The following is a 17,188-nucleotide window of genomic DNA, read 5'->3' as shown; positions in this document are numbered from 1 at the left end:
GGACTCCACTAGAGCCCTGAAGGTGTGCTGTGGTATCTGGCACCAAGATGTTAGCAGCAGATCCTTTACATCCTGTTAGTTTTAAGGGGGGGGGGCTACAAGGGCCAAACCTACAGTGCTTAAAGGATACTTTTGATAGATACTGACCACTGCAGACCTGGAACACCTCACAAGAGCTGCAGTTTTGGAGATGCTCTGATTGAGTCGTCTAGCCATCACAATTTAGGCCTTGTCAAACTCGCTCAAATCCTTATGCTTGCCCTTCTAACACATCAACTTTGAGGACAAAATGTTCACTTGCTGCCTAATATATCCCACCCACTAACAGGTGCCATGATGAGGAGATCATCAGTGTTATTCACGTCACCTCTCAGTATTACATTAGGTTCGTGGGTTACAGACGAAGATTAGAGTAACTCAAATATCTAGAAACGTAAAGAGAAGCATCTCAGAAATCACCACGTCTTTTTCCACTCTTCACCCACCTAGTCTGTGCTCATGATCTTGGGAACAGTTGTGGTTTTCTGCTGTTGTAGCTCATCCATTCATGTGTTTTGTGTTCTGCTATGGTTTTTAGAGTGCTTTTTTAAATAACTGTCCTCTCGACTCTGTCTGGTCATTCTCCTCTGATCTCTCATATACCAACAAGGGGGTTTCCAGCTGCAGAGACTTACAGGAAGATTTCTGTCTAACTTCTTATACACAAAATTCCCAGGAGCAGCAGTCTCTGTAGGACTTTACACCATGTGCTGCTGCAATATGATTGGCTGATCGAATAACAAAATGCTTTCCTTATTCAAGGAACATGAGTATACTTGAGAATGAGTGAGTGAGGGAGTAAAACCGAACAAGGAAACAAGTTGAATTCAAACAATTTATACCAGTTTTAGCAGGAACTTAACATTACACAAATACACCTGTGCTCTCTTTTCAAATATACAAAACCAAAAAAAAACTATAAATATCAATAGTAAAGTAAAATGTTCAAGTCTGGTATTTGGTGGGTAAATCAAAACGGTCAATAATACCCAGGGTAACATTAAATATCAATTAAAACTCCAAAGCAGTATACCTTTGCATTTACAAGATATTACTCAAAGTCGAACAAACAAACCAACAAAGAAAACAATTGTGCTGTGGTAAAACATTAAAAAGACTGAGCTCCACCGAATACCTCCCCAAAATACAAAATTATGTTTAATCCTATAATTAGAGTAAATAATTTTGCTAATGGCAGCACAATGATTTCTTTTTTAATAGGTTTACATTGTAGACAATTAAAAAGGTTCACATGTTCATTCAGATGACATTCAGTCCAACTCAAGACTCCAGCACTCGAAAAACAAAATGTCCGTCTGGACATTAGCCTTCAATTAGTCACATTTGGTCAAAGTATCTCTATCGAAAGAGTCAACCATTCAAGAAATATCTGCAGATGATCTTCTGAGGCACATCACCTTGCATGCATAGACTTCAAATTCAGAGAAACACAAAAGTGAACACTTTTGCACCCGAAGCTGTTCTTCTCTCAATTCAATCAGCAGTTTGGGAATCTACTACACACAGAATCCATGAAAAGGTACATGATTTTCTAAAGCCTGCTATGGACTCTTCTGGCCACTTCGAAACAGCAGAGCAAAATTAAAAACCTGCATTGAAGATTCCAAATATTAGCTAAAGTGTTCTCAGGAGACAGCAGAGCCGGATAACTCAACAAACAAAAAAGCATTTCCATTCTGACAAGCCACTGACCTGATTATTCATAAGTTATAGTTAGTTATATTAAGCTCTAAGGTAACGAAATCAAAATTTTACAGTTTCAATTTAGCTGATCAGCAGCAAGTAATGAGATAACGGAGCAAACACATCTGAGGCAAAAAAAAAAGTAACAGAACTGAAATTATGACAAAGAAGAAAACATCACAGTAACAGAATGGAAATTACAGAATGATCAAGCGTTCAAGTTTAATGCTCCTTAAATTAACTTAACCTAAATAGGGGCTATAGAAAGATAAATGTTTAGAAGAAGAAAAAGAAGTGAGCATGGTGACCGGAGGAAACAGAGCTCATAGATATAGCTTAGGCATAAGGATACCTTTAAACAAAATGACACATGCAGCATGGAGGATTCCATGGTTTAAGGAACAGTCTGTTACTTAATAAGGCACATCATCAAGATCAGCTATAACTGGTGAAGGTTTGGAGTTGGTCAATTATTAACGAGCAGTTTCTAATCAACCGGTGCACACGACATTTTGTTAGAATGGACAGACTGACCAATTTGGACATACTGCACCTTTGCAACGTCAAGTGCACAACACTAATGAAATAAAGGCTAGTGCCAATGCTAATGCTAATAAAGAAATTGTACATTTGGTTTCTGCACAGTGGGTCTGCACAAAAGACAAGGGAGGAAGTCAAGCCATTCCTATACTTCTTGATGGAGAAGCCGCGTTCCCAGAACAGAAACATTTCTCACTCGTGGAAACGCCATCACCCATCTGCAACTGCAGTCTTTATTTCTATCCTTCATCATCATTTCGATGTCCTTGTCCGCTTAGCTGGTGTGACTGAGCTTTCCATGCCTCTCTTTGTAGAGGCTTTTGGAGATCCCGTTTGTGCAAGAGTGGCCTCCATCTTTCTTTGAGACCTCGTGAGAACCTGGTCTTCCGATAACAGAGGCTTCACATCCATCATCCGAGACGGAGACGTTAAACCTTCGGGACCTTTATGAAGAGGTGATTTCTTATGGTCAGTTTTTGGTTGTGGAGACTTGTCAGCTTTCAACAGCATTTCTTTTCTACTCACGGATTTATGAGCGGTAACAGAATTAGATTTTAACAATCTGGGAAGCACCCTCTTCGAAGAGATTCTACCCTTTGTGGTTAAACATCTTAACCCTCTACCACCACCTTTTGGGACTTTCTGTTTTGTAGCACGCGTTTTTGCTTTTTTAGTCAACCTTTTAACTTTTTTGACGATGGCTGATTTTTGTCCTCTCCTTGTGGACAGTCTTTCTTTAGCCATCTTCTTTCTCATGGATTGCCTATTGTCTACCTCGACTAGCGACCTCTTTAATTTCTTCAAAGAGTTTTGTTGGACTTGTCTTTTCTCACGCATATTGGAATATTTCCTCAGAATTCTAGCACTTGCTGGATTTTTTGCACTTGCTGGATTTTTTGCACTTGCTGGATTTTTTGTACTTGCAGCAACCTTGCTGTGGTTCTCGAGGGGCTGCGGCTGTATCAAGCCAGCAGAGTTCTGTGGCTTTGAGGAGATCCGAGTCGCAGTTCTGCGTTCTCGTTTTTCTTTGCCCTTAGAGATACCCTGGGCTAAAGCTTTAGCAATTAGCCTTTTGTTCTTGGGGTTGCTCTTCACAGGGGACGCAATAGCAAACTTTTTCAGGTGCTTTTTTAAGCGTTCAGCCTGCAGACTTGGGAATATTCCATCGGAGGACTCTGGCATGGAAGGTAAGGTCTGAAAACCCAGCTGTGTTTCAGATGGAAGCCTTGTGTTCACCTGCTTTACAATAACAAGAGATTTTGTTTCTGTTGACTGCAAGAACCAGCGACAGATATTGGGAAGGTCAAAGGGTTTCATAAATAACATTTGCACAGGAGAGAATCTCTGCTGCTCTAATGACCTTGGTTTTCTAATTCTTCGTTTGCTTTTCCATATTTCCTTTAGTCTGTCTGCCTTGTTTTTGGGTTTTGGTGCAGGCTGGCCCTCTTTATCCATTTGAACCCACCCTTTTTGCATCTTTTCGAATTTACTATTTAAATCTGAAATCAATTGTTGGTTTGCTTCCCCATTTAAAGCCTCCAAAAACTTGCATGGACTGGGAATTAAAGGACTGGTGGTGGGGAGGTTAAGTGAAGTAAATGAATTTGGGATAGAAGAGACTTTCAATTGGTCATTAAAAAGTTTAGTCTTTGCATTAGCACGGTTATTGTTGGGTTCTCCCTTATGGACTAAGGACAGTACAGATGTTCTAGACATTTTGGGAAGTCCTGGAGAAAGCTTTTTCCTTTTGAGAGGTGTCTGTAAACATTCCTGCTTGTCAGCACTAAAAGTATTGCTTCTTCTCAATGACATGCGCCCAGGGCTCTCGGAGACAGTTCCAGCATCTGAACCAGATGAACTGAGGGTGGATGACTGTTCTGCCAACAGACCACTTCCACGTCTTAGAGGCATGTGTCCAGCGCTTGACAATTTCTTACTGGTAACACCACTGTCCTCACCATTAGATTGGTCATTGATGGCACCTGATGCATCCTTGATCACAGAGGACCCTTCACTGATATGGCGGCTGACTGCACTACAGTTTCTGGTTCTCAATGGCATGCGTGCCACACTGTCTACACTGCTTGTATTTGGGGAAATGCAGGAATCTTTGCCAACAGTCTGCTCAGCAAAACCACTATTCCTGTTTATCAAAGGCATTCGTCCATTCTTCTCTACATGGCCTGGAGTGGGGGAACTGCAAGAATCTCCATCCACAGGCTGATCAACAGTAATGCCATTTCTGCTTCTCAAAGGCATTCGTTCAGGGGTGTGTGGAAGATTTTTGGTAGGTGAAGGGGATTGAGCAGTGCTAACAGAATGCTCACTTGGACTGCTCCTGTTTCTAAGAGGCATTCTCTCAGAAACCCTTATGGATTTTCCAGGGCTGTTCTTTCCAGGAGATTCACCACTGTGAGGAAGAGTATTCACCTCATTTTCAGGAACATTGTTCACCACACAACCTTGGCCTTTCAGCTCATCACTTGGGTTTGGGAGCTCTTGGACATTCTGTTCATTATCAGACTCCATTTCCTTCAACATCATTAGCTTTTGCTTCTGTCTTGTGCACACTTTGTTACCTATACTGTCCACTTGCTTGACCACTGGGGATTGTTGTGCTTTCTCAGAATTAAAATCTGTGACTCCTACATTATTCTTTCCTCCATGACATGGCACATTTTCCTCCGGGTGCTTCAATTTAGAAGCCTGTTTAGACTCTGGAATATTTTTTTCATGGATGGCCAGTTTTGTCTGTTCTGACATGTCAGACACAGATGTTTGTTCAGATATGGCTTTGGAGACTCCACTTCGCAAACACCTATCTGAAGGGAGGGCCTGTTTAGCAACACCCTTCTTTGGAGAGAAACTTTCTGAAGCACCTTGCCTACATTCTTCAAGTTGGTCTTTTGTAGTAATTTCCTTAACCACCAATTCAGACATCTTCGACTCCAGTTTATCTGGATTGGTGGAATCCACTGCCTCAGTTACACAAGTCTCTTGTAATATCGTGCTGTTATCTGTACATGTCAGTACCTGTTTTGTTAAACATTTAGTCTGTTCTGGGGACTTTAAATCAGTTCCTACTCTCAAACCTTCTGCCTCAGATGCATCATTTTCTATGCTTGAGGTGTCTGTATTTAGCAATGACTCTGTGGCTAGATGTTGACCATGGACCTCTGTTTCTATCCCACCCAAGATCACACTCGTTTCAGGAGCATCTATAGTTTCTTTTGTTGCAACTTCTACTTTTTCAGATGTTTCAGTTAACATGGTAGAATTAGGAGTTCTTTCACTAACGTCTAAAACGTCAAATATACCCACATTAGAGTCCTGCTCAACTACTGGATCACATTGCTCATCTGAAAGTAAACAGGAAATTTGTTCTTTTTGCTGAGTTTGACCTGTTTGACTAGGTTCTACAATGAAATCCTCACTTGTTATTTCAACAACATCTCCAGGGACTTCTGACACTACTGACTGATCAGATAGGTTTTTGTTCATCACTGTTTCCATACAATCCCCGGTAAAAGGTACCGTCATCGCAGGTAAGCCATCAGGTTTAGCAAGAGCCTGCTTTGGAGTGATTGATGTGGTTATCTCAGGCATAGGAACAGGATAATTCCCACTACCATTCTGAACAGATTTGGGTGCCAGCGTTCGCACTGTTTTTATCTCCAAGCAATCCCCAAAACTCAGATGTCCTCTTGTGCTTTTTCTAGCATTTCTCCTTGTAGGCATATGGCTCGGAGTTTGAAGCTTACATTCAATAATTGATTTCCCTACATAGACAATGTCATATTTAAAATCAGGATCATTTACAGTGTTACCTATTGAGCCAAGCCTGGGATGAGAGCCTCTGCTACTTTTCTTGGCTGTTCTTGAAGAATTGGGTGAAATGACATTTGTGGTCCTCTGAATTGAGCAGGGTTTAACAGGAGTATCATTGCTAGGTAAAGGAAGGCAATTAGGCTCGGAGTGTCCGGGACTTGTAGAACATGCAGACAGCACAACAGTATCAAGATCAACGCTATTTGTGTGTGAAGGCATGTCAGAAGCACAGGGACCCTGCTCTAAAGTGCCAGCATTAGTTTCTTGAATGATTGAGCCCACCTCAGACAACTTTTTGGCTTCAAGATTTCCAAGGTTGTTTTTCACAATCAGTAAAGGTGGACATTTAGGCTGAATGTTTGGACTGCTACATTCATCATCATCATCTCCAATATCTGCCTGACAAAGATCTATGGAAGATCCATTCTTGATTGATGCAATCAAGGGCTCCTCAGCTCTCAGTTGCTGTTCTGCAGGTGAAATTTCATCATTTCTGGAAACTGGCGATTCTTCCCCATTCGTGTCTCTTGCTACAGGCAAAGTTTCTTCAGTATCTTGAATATCTGCCCTTTCTTCTGTACAGTCTGAGCTTACTGGTATTTCCGAGACTTCTGGGGTGGAGGCTTCCACTTCACTGGAGGAATTCATAGCTTTTATTTCACTTTGCAAGAATCCAAACGCGTCGACAATCTGCCTCTGGTGATGCAAACACAGCTTAGCCATAAACTGTTCCAATGTGGGTGATGACTTTAGATCTCTTGCTTTAGCAAAACCTGAAGCTTGCCTGTAGAAAGGGGAAAAAAAATACTTACTTTTCTACAAAGAGAGACATAGGTAGAAAATTAGCGCTACAAAATAAAATAGAGCTACAGATCTACTTGAAAAAAAAAAATTTTAGTTAAACACAACTCTTAGCAAATAAAAGATTCCATATTTATTGTTTTGGTAAAAAATAAATAAATAAATACATACAATGTTTTTATCTGCATAAAAAATTAATCAAAAATTTCTATGAGCAGAAGCTTGTAATACAAAATGTACTACAGGTTCACAAAATCTTTAAAACAAATACGTTTATAATTTTTTCCAAAATTGCTTGAATATACAATGTCTTTGTCCCAGGGAAAATAATAGCTTAAAACATAAATGAGCTCATCGCACCAGGAATCATTTTATCTAGAAATGGTGCAATAAAAGAGACTTAAATTCTCATATTCCACATTCTCAGGCACTATAGGATCACAGCAGGGTTGAGCTGGCGTCATTTGAAAAGCTATAGAGAAGCTCTTTTTAACAATTATATCTTGGTTGTGTAACCATAAACCCTAGAATTTCATATAAATGATGCAGACTCACCAAGAAAGAAAGTGATCATGTGACCAGCATGCTCGCTATACGTTTTAAAACTACATGTTGTACAGATTTGTATCTCTGTGTTTGCACTGTGCAGTTGCATTAGATGCATAATAAATAGTATCCTGATTCCCAGAATGTGAATCTCACATATCGATGATGCATACAGTCACATTTTTGCTTAACAGCACATCATTACACCCAGAGTATTCGCTAGCTGCAAATCAGCATGCTTACAAGAATCATGTCTTTTAACCCCCTGTAGTCTCTCCTGATTGACGATAAAGAGGAAGGAGGACACTTAAGAACACTGCAAAGCTAAAGTGTTTATGTACTAACCGTTTAACAACTGATGTCGAATTCACAGGGCTTCTGAGAAGCATGCTGTCTGGACTACGATTCTTCTTGATTGAAAGATCCAGAACACAATCTGAAAAGTCACACAGATCAATGCTGGGAGAAGATTACGTTCACAAAGACTTAATTATTTGTTTTTACTGCAGAGATGCCAGCATTTCAAATAAGAAAAATCAGCAAGCAAAAACAGAATTCTACCATAAACATATTTGTTAGCGTGTATCAAAACGGCCTTTTTTCCACTACGGGTCAAAAACCATAAATGCTACGACTAGACAGCAGATGTTAGCATCTCTGTTTACCGACATCTACAGCAGAGGTAACATACCTTGTTCATGGATTTCTGGTCTGACCTTCTTGACTGAAAGGTCCAGAGGTGCATCTTGGTCTTCCATGAGGAGCTTACTGAGGACAGGATTCTGTGTAGAGGCAGCAGCTATAGGTGTAGATGTAGAAACGGCGATGGGTGATGTGCTAGGATGAGTTTTCAGTGGGCTTTGGTCCATGCCATTGTGCAGAGGTGAGTCCTGAGAGTTGTTATTTGAGGTATGATGCACAACTAAATGATCAAACATTTGTTGCATGGTATCACAAGCCACCACGGGGATGTGAGGATCCGGGATCCTTGGTGTGTACTCTGTGGAATACATAAGATTTTGCCATGTTCATTATGTTGTTTCAATACAGAAGAACGAAACAATTTATACACTCACCATCCAATTTACTAGGAAACACCTTTATATGTGCTCAAGCAGTGATTCATAAGACCGCTTGGGAAGTGTGGTGAGCAGAAAAGCATCTCAGATTGCACAACACATTAGACCTTGAGTAGGACACTGGGCTCCACTCCTATTAGCCAAGAACAGAAATCTGAGACTATAGCAGGTCCAGACTCACCAAAACTAAACACTGGAAAAGGGACCAGTTTGGGTAAGCCACATGACTGATAGGATAACTGCATAAATGAGCAGATGGGCAGGGGTCCCTCTTAAAGTGGACAGTGAGTAGATCTTGTAAACAATGAAGAGTTTAAGGTGTGTATACCTTTCCTGTGCAAGACTGCATTGAGGAATTCTTCTACTTGCCGCTCAAGTCTGCTGATATTACAATGATCCTTGCCAAGTAAAGGTTTGCCTCCACTTTCCACAATTTTGTTATTGAGTGCAATTACATGATCCTGTTGAATTAAAAGCACACAAAACTGTTCAATATTACATTTTTACCAGATCAGATCCATTATTTCCCATCTCATCTTGTTATAAGCCACAGCTTTGGGCCTTTCAAGACAAAAGAACTTGTGTTTTAATGGGTGGGGCTAAAGCAGCCATAGCCCTGAATTCGGTTTGTACTGAAAACAGCTGGCCATAATAACGGAACAGCTTAATAATGAAAGGAAGGAACAAAGAAACAAAAAGAAACTACCTTCACTTTCTCTCGTCTTAAGCAGCAGAAAAGACATTTTTCATCAAATGACCAATTTGACACACTTGCAGGCTTATAATCTGTGGATCCAAAAGGAAAAGTAAAAAAAAAAATTATAGATGCTAGGAATGGAAATTGTGTTTTATACAAATTATGATCTTACTGCAATAACCAAGTTTGACAGAAGTACAAACAATCCACTTATTTTCTCCATTATGGCAAAGTTGTCCTGCTCTGAAAACTAAAACCAGCAAGAACCAAATCCACAGCTCTCACTATTTAGTCTTTACCCTGAAGTGAATCCAACAATAATCCAAGAAGCCTAAAAAAAAAAAAAGCACACAAAGCCTGAAACCAAGTTCATCTATCAGCTAATGGCCTTGTAGGGCTGTGAACAGTCAAGGTTCGAGTAACCACAGTAACATGCAGCCATCACAATACAATCTCTCATTCAACAGTACAGAAACCATAACACTACAAACAACCAAGTCCTCACTTCTTGTAAGTTAGTCTACTTATTATAAATGTGTTCTGTTTCAGTGGGGTTTTTGGCTGTTAAAATTGTAATCCATAAATAAAATACCATTTACGGTCACACTGACCATATTTAATATGGCTTTGGTATGATGGCATTACTCCTAATCTATGAGAGTCAAGCACTTGTTGTGCAAACTGATAATGATGCAACAAATACTGTCTGGGTAAATAAGACACACCCCTCTCAATATCATACAAGTGGAAAGGAGATTAGAAAACGCTCCACAAATTATTAATAAAATAATAGAGCATAATGACTACACATGCTGGAACAGATACAACAGGCAATGAAAGATGCAGATAAAGTAAATGTTCAAAGAATAATATAAAATTGTGTTTAAAATGGAAAAAAAAAAAGAGAGCTGTATTTAGGTATATTTTAACACATTAGATAAACTGCTTAGAACTTTTGTCATTGTGCGGACTCCACAGAAATAAATCTGGATCAGGTAGAAAGTGTTAGACAAAATGACAAGTGCAGATTCTGAACAGGATGTTCTCGATCGTTCCAGCGCCAAATTACGTAACAAACTCTGGACCCCAGCATGCATTATTCACACTGGCACGATATTCAACAACAGATATTCAACATAATGTCATGAAATATCTAGAAATTTTATACCAAAATGAAATATCGAAATTTATTAAATGAGAAGTTCACTTCCAGAACAAAAATTTATAAATATATTTCCTCACCCCCTTGTCATCCAAGATTTCTTCAGTCGTAAAGAAATGATGTTTGTTGAGGAAAACATTTCAGGATTTTTTTCCATACAGTGGACTTCAATTGTTGTTGAACTTCCACGTGACGTAGGCAGAACTACCGACCCGGTGTTTACTAGTGTGGATAGGTCAAGTAGGGTATGGCGAAAATCTCCTACAACTTCAGAATCGTCCGACAGTGTTGTTAGTAAGGAGCGTTCGACTTATTTGCAATTCCTTGGTATTTGCACGTTCACCTTGTAAACACTGGGTCTGTAGTTCTGGCTATGTCACGCGTGACCTTTTGACGTGATTATGTTGTACGTAGTGTCACAGACGTGCATCCCAGAGCTAGCGCTAGACGAGCTTTTGTGGCTAAAAAGTATACGATTTTTTATTTTGCTTAGAAAATGGCCGATGGCTTGGCTAGATAAGAGCCTTCTTCCTGGGCTGGGATTGTTTACACTGCATTTTGGAAGGTCAAACTCGCGGGCACCACTGAAGTCCACTATATGGAGAAAAAAATCCTGAAAAAATCCTCAAAAAATATCATTTCTTTACGACTGAAGAAAGAAAGACATGGACATCTTGGATGACGAGGGGGTAAGCAAATTTTTCTAGATTTTTGTTCTGGAAGTGAACTTCTCCTTTAAACATACTTACTGCAAACTAGATTGCGACCGTAAATAACTAGACCAGTTGGAACTGAACTCCATAGAAAGGTGTGTCCAGATGTAGAGCGCTCAATAACTTCATGACCGGTCTTAAGGTAGTTCAATTTAAATATGAAAAAAACTCATGGAAACCTATGGCTCAGGTCTGACACGGTATTAATATCCACTACTTTGTCAGGGATGTAACCGTGATCACATTTAATCAGTAGCAGGGATGCCCAGGTGCTAACAGCAACTCAACATCACATTGTAAGTTAAAGTATTAGCTTATAACAAACCAAAAATATTTATATATACACACATTGAAAATGAGTCTGTTTCAGCTCAGTTGCTAAAAGCTTATGCCATACAAATCAAGTGTAATCTTTGCTCAGGTAACCACATGAACAGAGTGGGAAGCAAAAACAGAAATGAAACATGAGCCTGAGGAATAAAAAAAAATAAACTTAGAGCACAGAGAAACTCCCATATACTGCCAAATATTAAACAGGAACAAATCTGTAGGCCAACTACAATACAGGAGAAGTGCACACCACCAGGGAGATGCAGTTTAATACACAACGCTTCTTTAATAATAAAGCAAACAAACAAAAATAAACCACTAACCAATTACACGTCTGAGCACAGCCATTACTTCAATGAAGTCAATGCTATAGAGGCTTAATTACCTTTGAGACGAGTTAGGTCTTCTAAAATTCTTGACTCAAGTAACTCCACAATCTTCTCAACCCCTGTGCAGAGAGAGCGAGAAAAAGAGCAAATGAAACATGTCATTAGTGTGTATTTGCCTCAGAACAACTCAATGCTATTTGCTTTCCCTACCTAGGCTCATTGTTTTAGAAACTTTGCAAACAGTGAGCATCAAAATCGAGCAGATGGAAAGCACAACACCGACATAAAAGCAATCAAGAAAACTAAAGGAATCCTGGGCAAAATGCACTAGTTAAACCAGTCATTCTTGGTTGTTGAGGATCTTTTAGCCTGAAGACTCCATTTACCAATCCAACGACATACCATGAGCAGGAGGTTCCTCGGCTTACACTCCAACACCTCCGTGCTGTCTTAAGATTCGTCAATGGTTTTATACGGAACAGCTGAGTTTTATGTTCACAGCAATGGTATACGCATATGAAAGAATGACAGATAGAGGAAACACTACCACCCCAAAGAGGGCTCCAAAATCATGGGGAGCAGATGGGTGTAAACAGAAACAGAGCTGATGTTAAGTAAGCGAGTCTTGAATGCATGTTCACACTGACGTGCAACACAGCGACGGGCGGACATTCATTCAACAGTGACGAGCAAGAGCTGTGGACTTTATGCAAATAAGCCATGATAAATATTACAAGCATGTTTTCATTTTACCTTCTCATTAGACACATTATGAAGAAAGATAAAGCTTAGCAGAAAATAATAAAATCACTGATTCATTATTCAGTATTTTTCCATTTATTGCTCCTTTAAACACTGAAGATATTTTTATTCATTAATTACATATTTTTACAACTATTGTTAGCTATCTTAACATTTTTTAAATACACTCCCATGTGTAATATTTCGTTTTTTCATGCAAGTTTTCATTTTTAGAAATGCATTTTGTTGTGAAGCGCACCTTTTTTGTATGAAAAGGCCAAAGGTGTCTGTTATTCTTTTCTCCTTTAAAGGTATGATTGCTTTCAGAGATAAATGTTCATCATCTGGGAATTGCTCTGTTGCAAATTAGCCTTAAAATACAAACAAAAAATTATTGTGATTAAATAGTGGATGGTGATCCAGCTGAGGGAAAAATACATGATATTTATATCTAATTGAGGTGTTTCCATCCAAGAGAAAATATGCACAATAATTTATTACATTTGCGCGCACACACACACACGCAAACAAAAACACTTCAGTCTGCTTGTACCAGTTAAAAACCCTGATTTGAACTCCATTGCATTTCCATGTACAGCCCTGTGTATAGTTCAGTAAGAGTTACATTACAGATCACCAAACTGTGACGACTTCTGCAGCTTCACTACATTGCATAGAACGTGAAACCACAAGTTAACATGTGCTGAGAGACAGGATGTTTGTGTATGTAACTCTTGCAAAACACTGACAGAAATATGAGGGTAATGACGACCACTGTATGTTATCACGCTCAAACCTTTATCCTTGGTGTGAATGTACATCGTGTCGAGACCCGACACACACACCTTGATGGCAAAAAAAATATGTTTTCTTGTGGCTGGATGACCATTCACAATACTTTTCGTGCAATTTCCCTGTTGATGAATATTTCTCTCTACCAGCAATCATACCCTTAAAGGAGAAAAAGAATAACAGAAACCTTTGGCCTTATCAAACAAATAAGGTTCACCTACCATCAAAATGCATTGCTAAAATGAAAACAATCACACATGGGAGTGTATTTAAAAAAAATGTTAACATAGCTAACGGTTATAAAAAAAATATATACTTAATAAATAAAAATATGTTTTTACTAAAAAAAAAAAAAAAAAATCACCTCTAATAATGTCTTCCGTATTTAAGAGAGAGCAATAAATAGACAATCCTTATAACAGTAGCTGTGCACTTTCTGGTTCAGAGACTCTGATAAAACATAACCATCTGGTCCGACTCTGATCCTGACTAAAACACATGAAAATGGGAAAGAAATCTGAATTTTGATATGAGCAGAACAGAATAAAAAGCTGACTGCAATTAAGCCAAACTATTCCCAGTCTGTTATGCAACTACAAAAGAAATATTCTCCTTCAGCATTCAAGGGTCATTTCAGGAAGTGCCTGGGTCATCAATCGAGCAATAAAAAAAAAAGAAAAAAAAGCAGCAAATCCTGCAGTCTTGCTCCGGATATGTTCAAACATCGTCCCTGAAAGTGGGGTGGACTGACACCAGTTCTCCTAACCAACATTTACCTTAAAATGCAGAAATGTCCGGTTACTACTGCGGTATGAAATGTGACCGTGAATCGATTCACAATGCAGAAAACCTGGTAATGACGACAATAAGATAAGAGTACCGTATGAATGCGGTTTCCAGACATTTGCAATACAGCAAAAATAACCACTGTCTGAATACATGATTAAGTTTTCAATTGAAACATTTAACGTTATAAAAGTACACTAACCGAAACCTAACCAATGACAGTGCTTGTGTGATCTGTTAAGCTGTGCATTAGAATGTAAGAAAAAGGGTTTCTTCAGGGTTGTAAAGGTTTCTGAAGCATTTGTGTTTTCCCCTAGCCTTCTAGGGACGATATATTCATAGAAGGCGTCCCCCCAAAATGACTTATTTCTTCCCAGACTTATTTTTGTATCTGTTGATGTAAATGTTGATATCAAAACCATTTCTGGTCTCTGAGATGCTTAAGCAGTTAGCAGGATTTTAAAAACAATGCTTGTCTGCTACATTTCTTTCGCCATTAAAAAAAGAAAATCGGTGTGTACGCACTATTAGTGCATAAAAGACTAGAGTTAAAATGTTAGAAATTCTATCCTGAAGCAGTTTTTCCTGACATTCAGGCACGACGATGCTAAGACAGCAGGAAAGAAGTCACTTTTATACTCATCAATAAGTACATCACAAAAAAGAATATATTTATATCTATCCCACATGACCAGAAGTAAATATAAATATCAGAAATTCTTGAAAAGCCCAATAAACCAATAGCCTCGTTCTTGGACAGTGATAAATTCACCACAGCTAAGTGTGTGTGAGGTGTGGAGGTGTGTGTGAAAGAATGAATGTGTATTGTGTTTCGGCTCACTGATCCTCGTTTCCAAACGCATGTTTCTCTTACATACGCTAGGATACCGGTGTTTGCATGCAATGCCATTGTCCAGAATAATATCCAATGACCTCTTGAGTCGGGAATCTTGGTAGTAAGGAAGCTTAGTAGGAAAATAAATGGACAGGAGCTGAGAGATGGCAGATTTATCAGCAAAATTGTTTTTTTTTTTTTGCAATAAGCCATTATGGATGGTGTCTTTCTGAGGCAGTATAAACTAATCCCAGCATTTCAGAAGGAATCAACATGCCTTTTCCTCCAAGAGTCCATCCCAGATACGAGCCAAAACGAGTCTCTCTAAAAGCTGGCCTTTTCACTAGCCATTACTTAAGCCTATAAATCTATTGGCCTCAGCTTTCGCATATAATGGCCATATTTTGGACTGGACAAAGCAAACTGAAATAAAAAATAAAATCACTGTGTAATGTGAGAAAGCAGGACTAGTAGGAAGACTCAGACTTCAATGCCCTGTTTTTCCTTTATAGAAAGAGAGACTGCTTTCCATTTCAAACAGATCTGCAAAGCTACACTGTAGTCTCAGTGTGTGTGTGTGTGTGTGTGTGTGTGTGTGTGTGTGTGTGTGTGTGTGTTTAAAGGGCAGGACAGGTCCCTTCCCCCAAAAAAACCCAGTAGTTATTAACCTTACTCTACATTTCACACAGACGTGCAGCTTAACACATCAGATCCACACGACTTTCTCTTTCTCTTTCTCACTGTGTGGGTGATTAGCTAACCAGCTAACTAGCTTCCTACACAGGAACTTCACTTCACAATTAAAATCCCTGAAACTAGAAATAACACCAGATTATTAGGCGTCACAGTAAAACAGCCTCGACGTCCCAGCTAGCTGTCCTCACATGCATGACCGTGAGAGAAAGAGTTTGTGAGGAAGAGAAGTCCAAAAATATCTTTAAAAAAGAAAGTCCCATTACAAACACTAGTGTTGTTGACGGTTTCTTTTTTAGCAGCGTTAGCATGATCAACATTCCTGCAGCCAGTTTTAACCCCACCATGCACGGGCATAAAGCAGCGAAATGCGTCGTCAGATATACCCCGTCTGTCTTACCCACACAGGCAATGAATTTAGACCGCCACGAATCCAGATCCTGACGAAATCCGCGCTTCTCGTTGGTGCAAATTCGTCGCTTGCACGAACTCGCCATTTTCTATCTTGCGCGAGTCCGCCGGCACCGCGCATGCCCAGTGTACACGTCATTGGGGCTCGCTCTCTACGCACGCGCCGCAGTGGCACTGAGCAGAGATGCTCTCCAAGCCTTCTCATCACTTGGGCTGGATGTGAATAAAAAAAAAAAAAAAATTAATTTGATGCTCAAAACAGATCTGATGTCTTTCTTACAGCTTTTCCAGGCTCCTTGTTTTAAGAGACTTTATATGGAACTGCTGTCTACAGATACAGCATCAATGCTGCACAAAAAAAGCACTGAGGTGTTAAAATAGACTGTCTTATATTCTAGGGGATGGTGTACAAGACAGTGGTGAGACCGGCCATGCTGTATGGTTTAGAGAAGAAGAGACAGGAGTCAGAGCTGGAGGTAGCAGAGCTGAAAATGTTGAGGTTCTCTTTGGGAGTGACACGGTTGGACAGGATTAGGAAGAAGTACATCAGCTCATGTTGGATGTTTGGGGGACAAAGTTTAGGGAGGCCAGATTGAGATGGTTTGGACATGTCCAGAGGAGGGAGAGTGAGTATATCGGTAGGAGAATGTTGGACATGGAGCTGCCAGGCAGGAGGAAAAGAGGAAGGACAAAGAGGAGGTATATGGATGTAATAAATGAGGATATGAAACTAGTGGGTGCAACTGTTAAGGATGCAGAAGATAGGAATAGGTGGAGAGAGCTGTGGCGACCCCTGAAGGGAAACGCCGAAAGGAGAAGAAGAAGACTGTCTAAAATTCTACAATGAATTGCGTTTCAGAATGGCATGTAGGCTGAGACTTTCACCCAAGTCACAAAGTGACCATATGATGTAGTATTTCTGACCTAAACACCATTGTCATATGGCTATCGTTTCATTTCTCCTTCTTGCTTCATTGGACCTCATGTGGAACTAACTACATAACAGCTCCGACCCCATTACCCGGATTTTTAACAACCCAAAAAAAATTTGTTTTCTCTGCTATCGTGTCTGTCTTCTCTCAGCAATGCACTCCACAGCTTCCACATTCCTCACCACCCAAAGGCTTACAGCCCTCTGACTACATTCTCCTAACAGATTCAA

At 39.7% G+C, this 17,188-nt stretch overlaps 1 protein-coding gene across 6 annotated transcripts; it reads right to left on the bottom strand.

Moving 5' to 3' along the window:
- Positions 1-1,231: 1,231 nt before the first annotated feature.
- On the bottom strand, positions 1,232-16,154 carry wu:fc17b08 (uncharacterized). Of its 6 annotated transcripts, XM_058384426.1 has the most exons (7): positions 16,016-16,154; positions 11,825-11,887; positions 9,244-9,323; positions 8,866-8,998; positions 8,150-8,458; positions 7,804-7,894; positions 1,232-6,895 (listed from the first exon to the last, which is right to left on the bottom strand). In XM_058384426.1, the coding sequence occupies exons 1-7, from the start codon at positions 16,110-16,112 to the stop codon at positions 2,536-2,538; spliced, it is 5,133 nt and encodes a 1,710-aa protein (XP_058240409.1). In that variant the 5' UTR covers positions 16,113-16,154; the 3' UTR covers positions 1,232-2,535. The 6 variants fall into 6 exon arrangements, with proteins under 6 accessions (XP_058240409.1, XP_058240413.1, XP_058240411.1 ...); XM_058384430.1 differs by lacking the exon at positions 9,244-9,323 and having other exon boundaries at positions 16,020-16,145; XM_058384428.1 differs by lacking the exon at positions 9,244-9,323 and having other exon boundaries at positions 16,016-16,091.
- Positions 16,155-17,188: the final 1,034 nt, after the last annotated feature.

This window comes from Hemibagrus wyckioides, linkage group LG29 (assembly GCF_019097595.1).
Source record: "Hemibagrus wyckioides isolate EC202008001 linkage group LG29, SWU_Hwy_1.0, whole genome shotgun sequence".
NCBI lineage: Eukaryota > Metazoa > Chordata > Actinopteri > Siluriformes > Bagridae > Hemibagrus > Hemibagrus wyckioides.
This window is presented reverse-complemented; position numbering and strand designations above follow the sequence as displayed.

Bases quoted from the DNA above. Each gene is read 5' to 3' on its own strand.
- wu:fc17b08 (XM_058384426.1), bottom strand. From the start codon at position 16,112: ATGGCGAGTTCGTGCAAGCGACGAATTTGCACCAACGAGAAGCGCGGA. The intron at 8,459-8,865 runs GTATACACACCT...TGTATTCCACAG, and splicing joins TGCAGTCTTGCACAGGAAAG to AGTACACACCAAGGATCCCG. The intron at 6,896-7,803 runs GTTAGTACATAA...CCCTTTCTACAG, and splicing joins TCGACATCAGTTGTTAAACG to GCAAGCTTCAGGTTTTGCTA.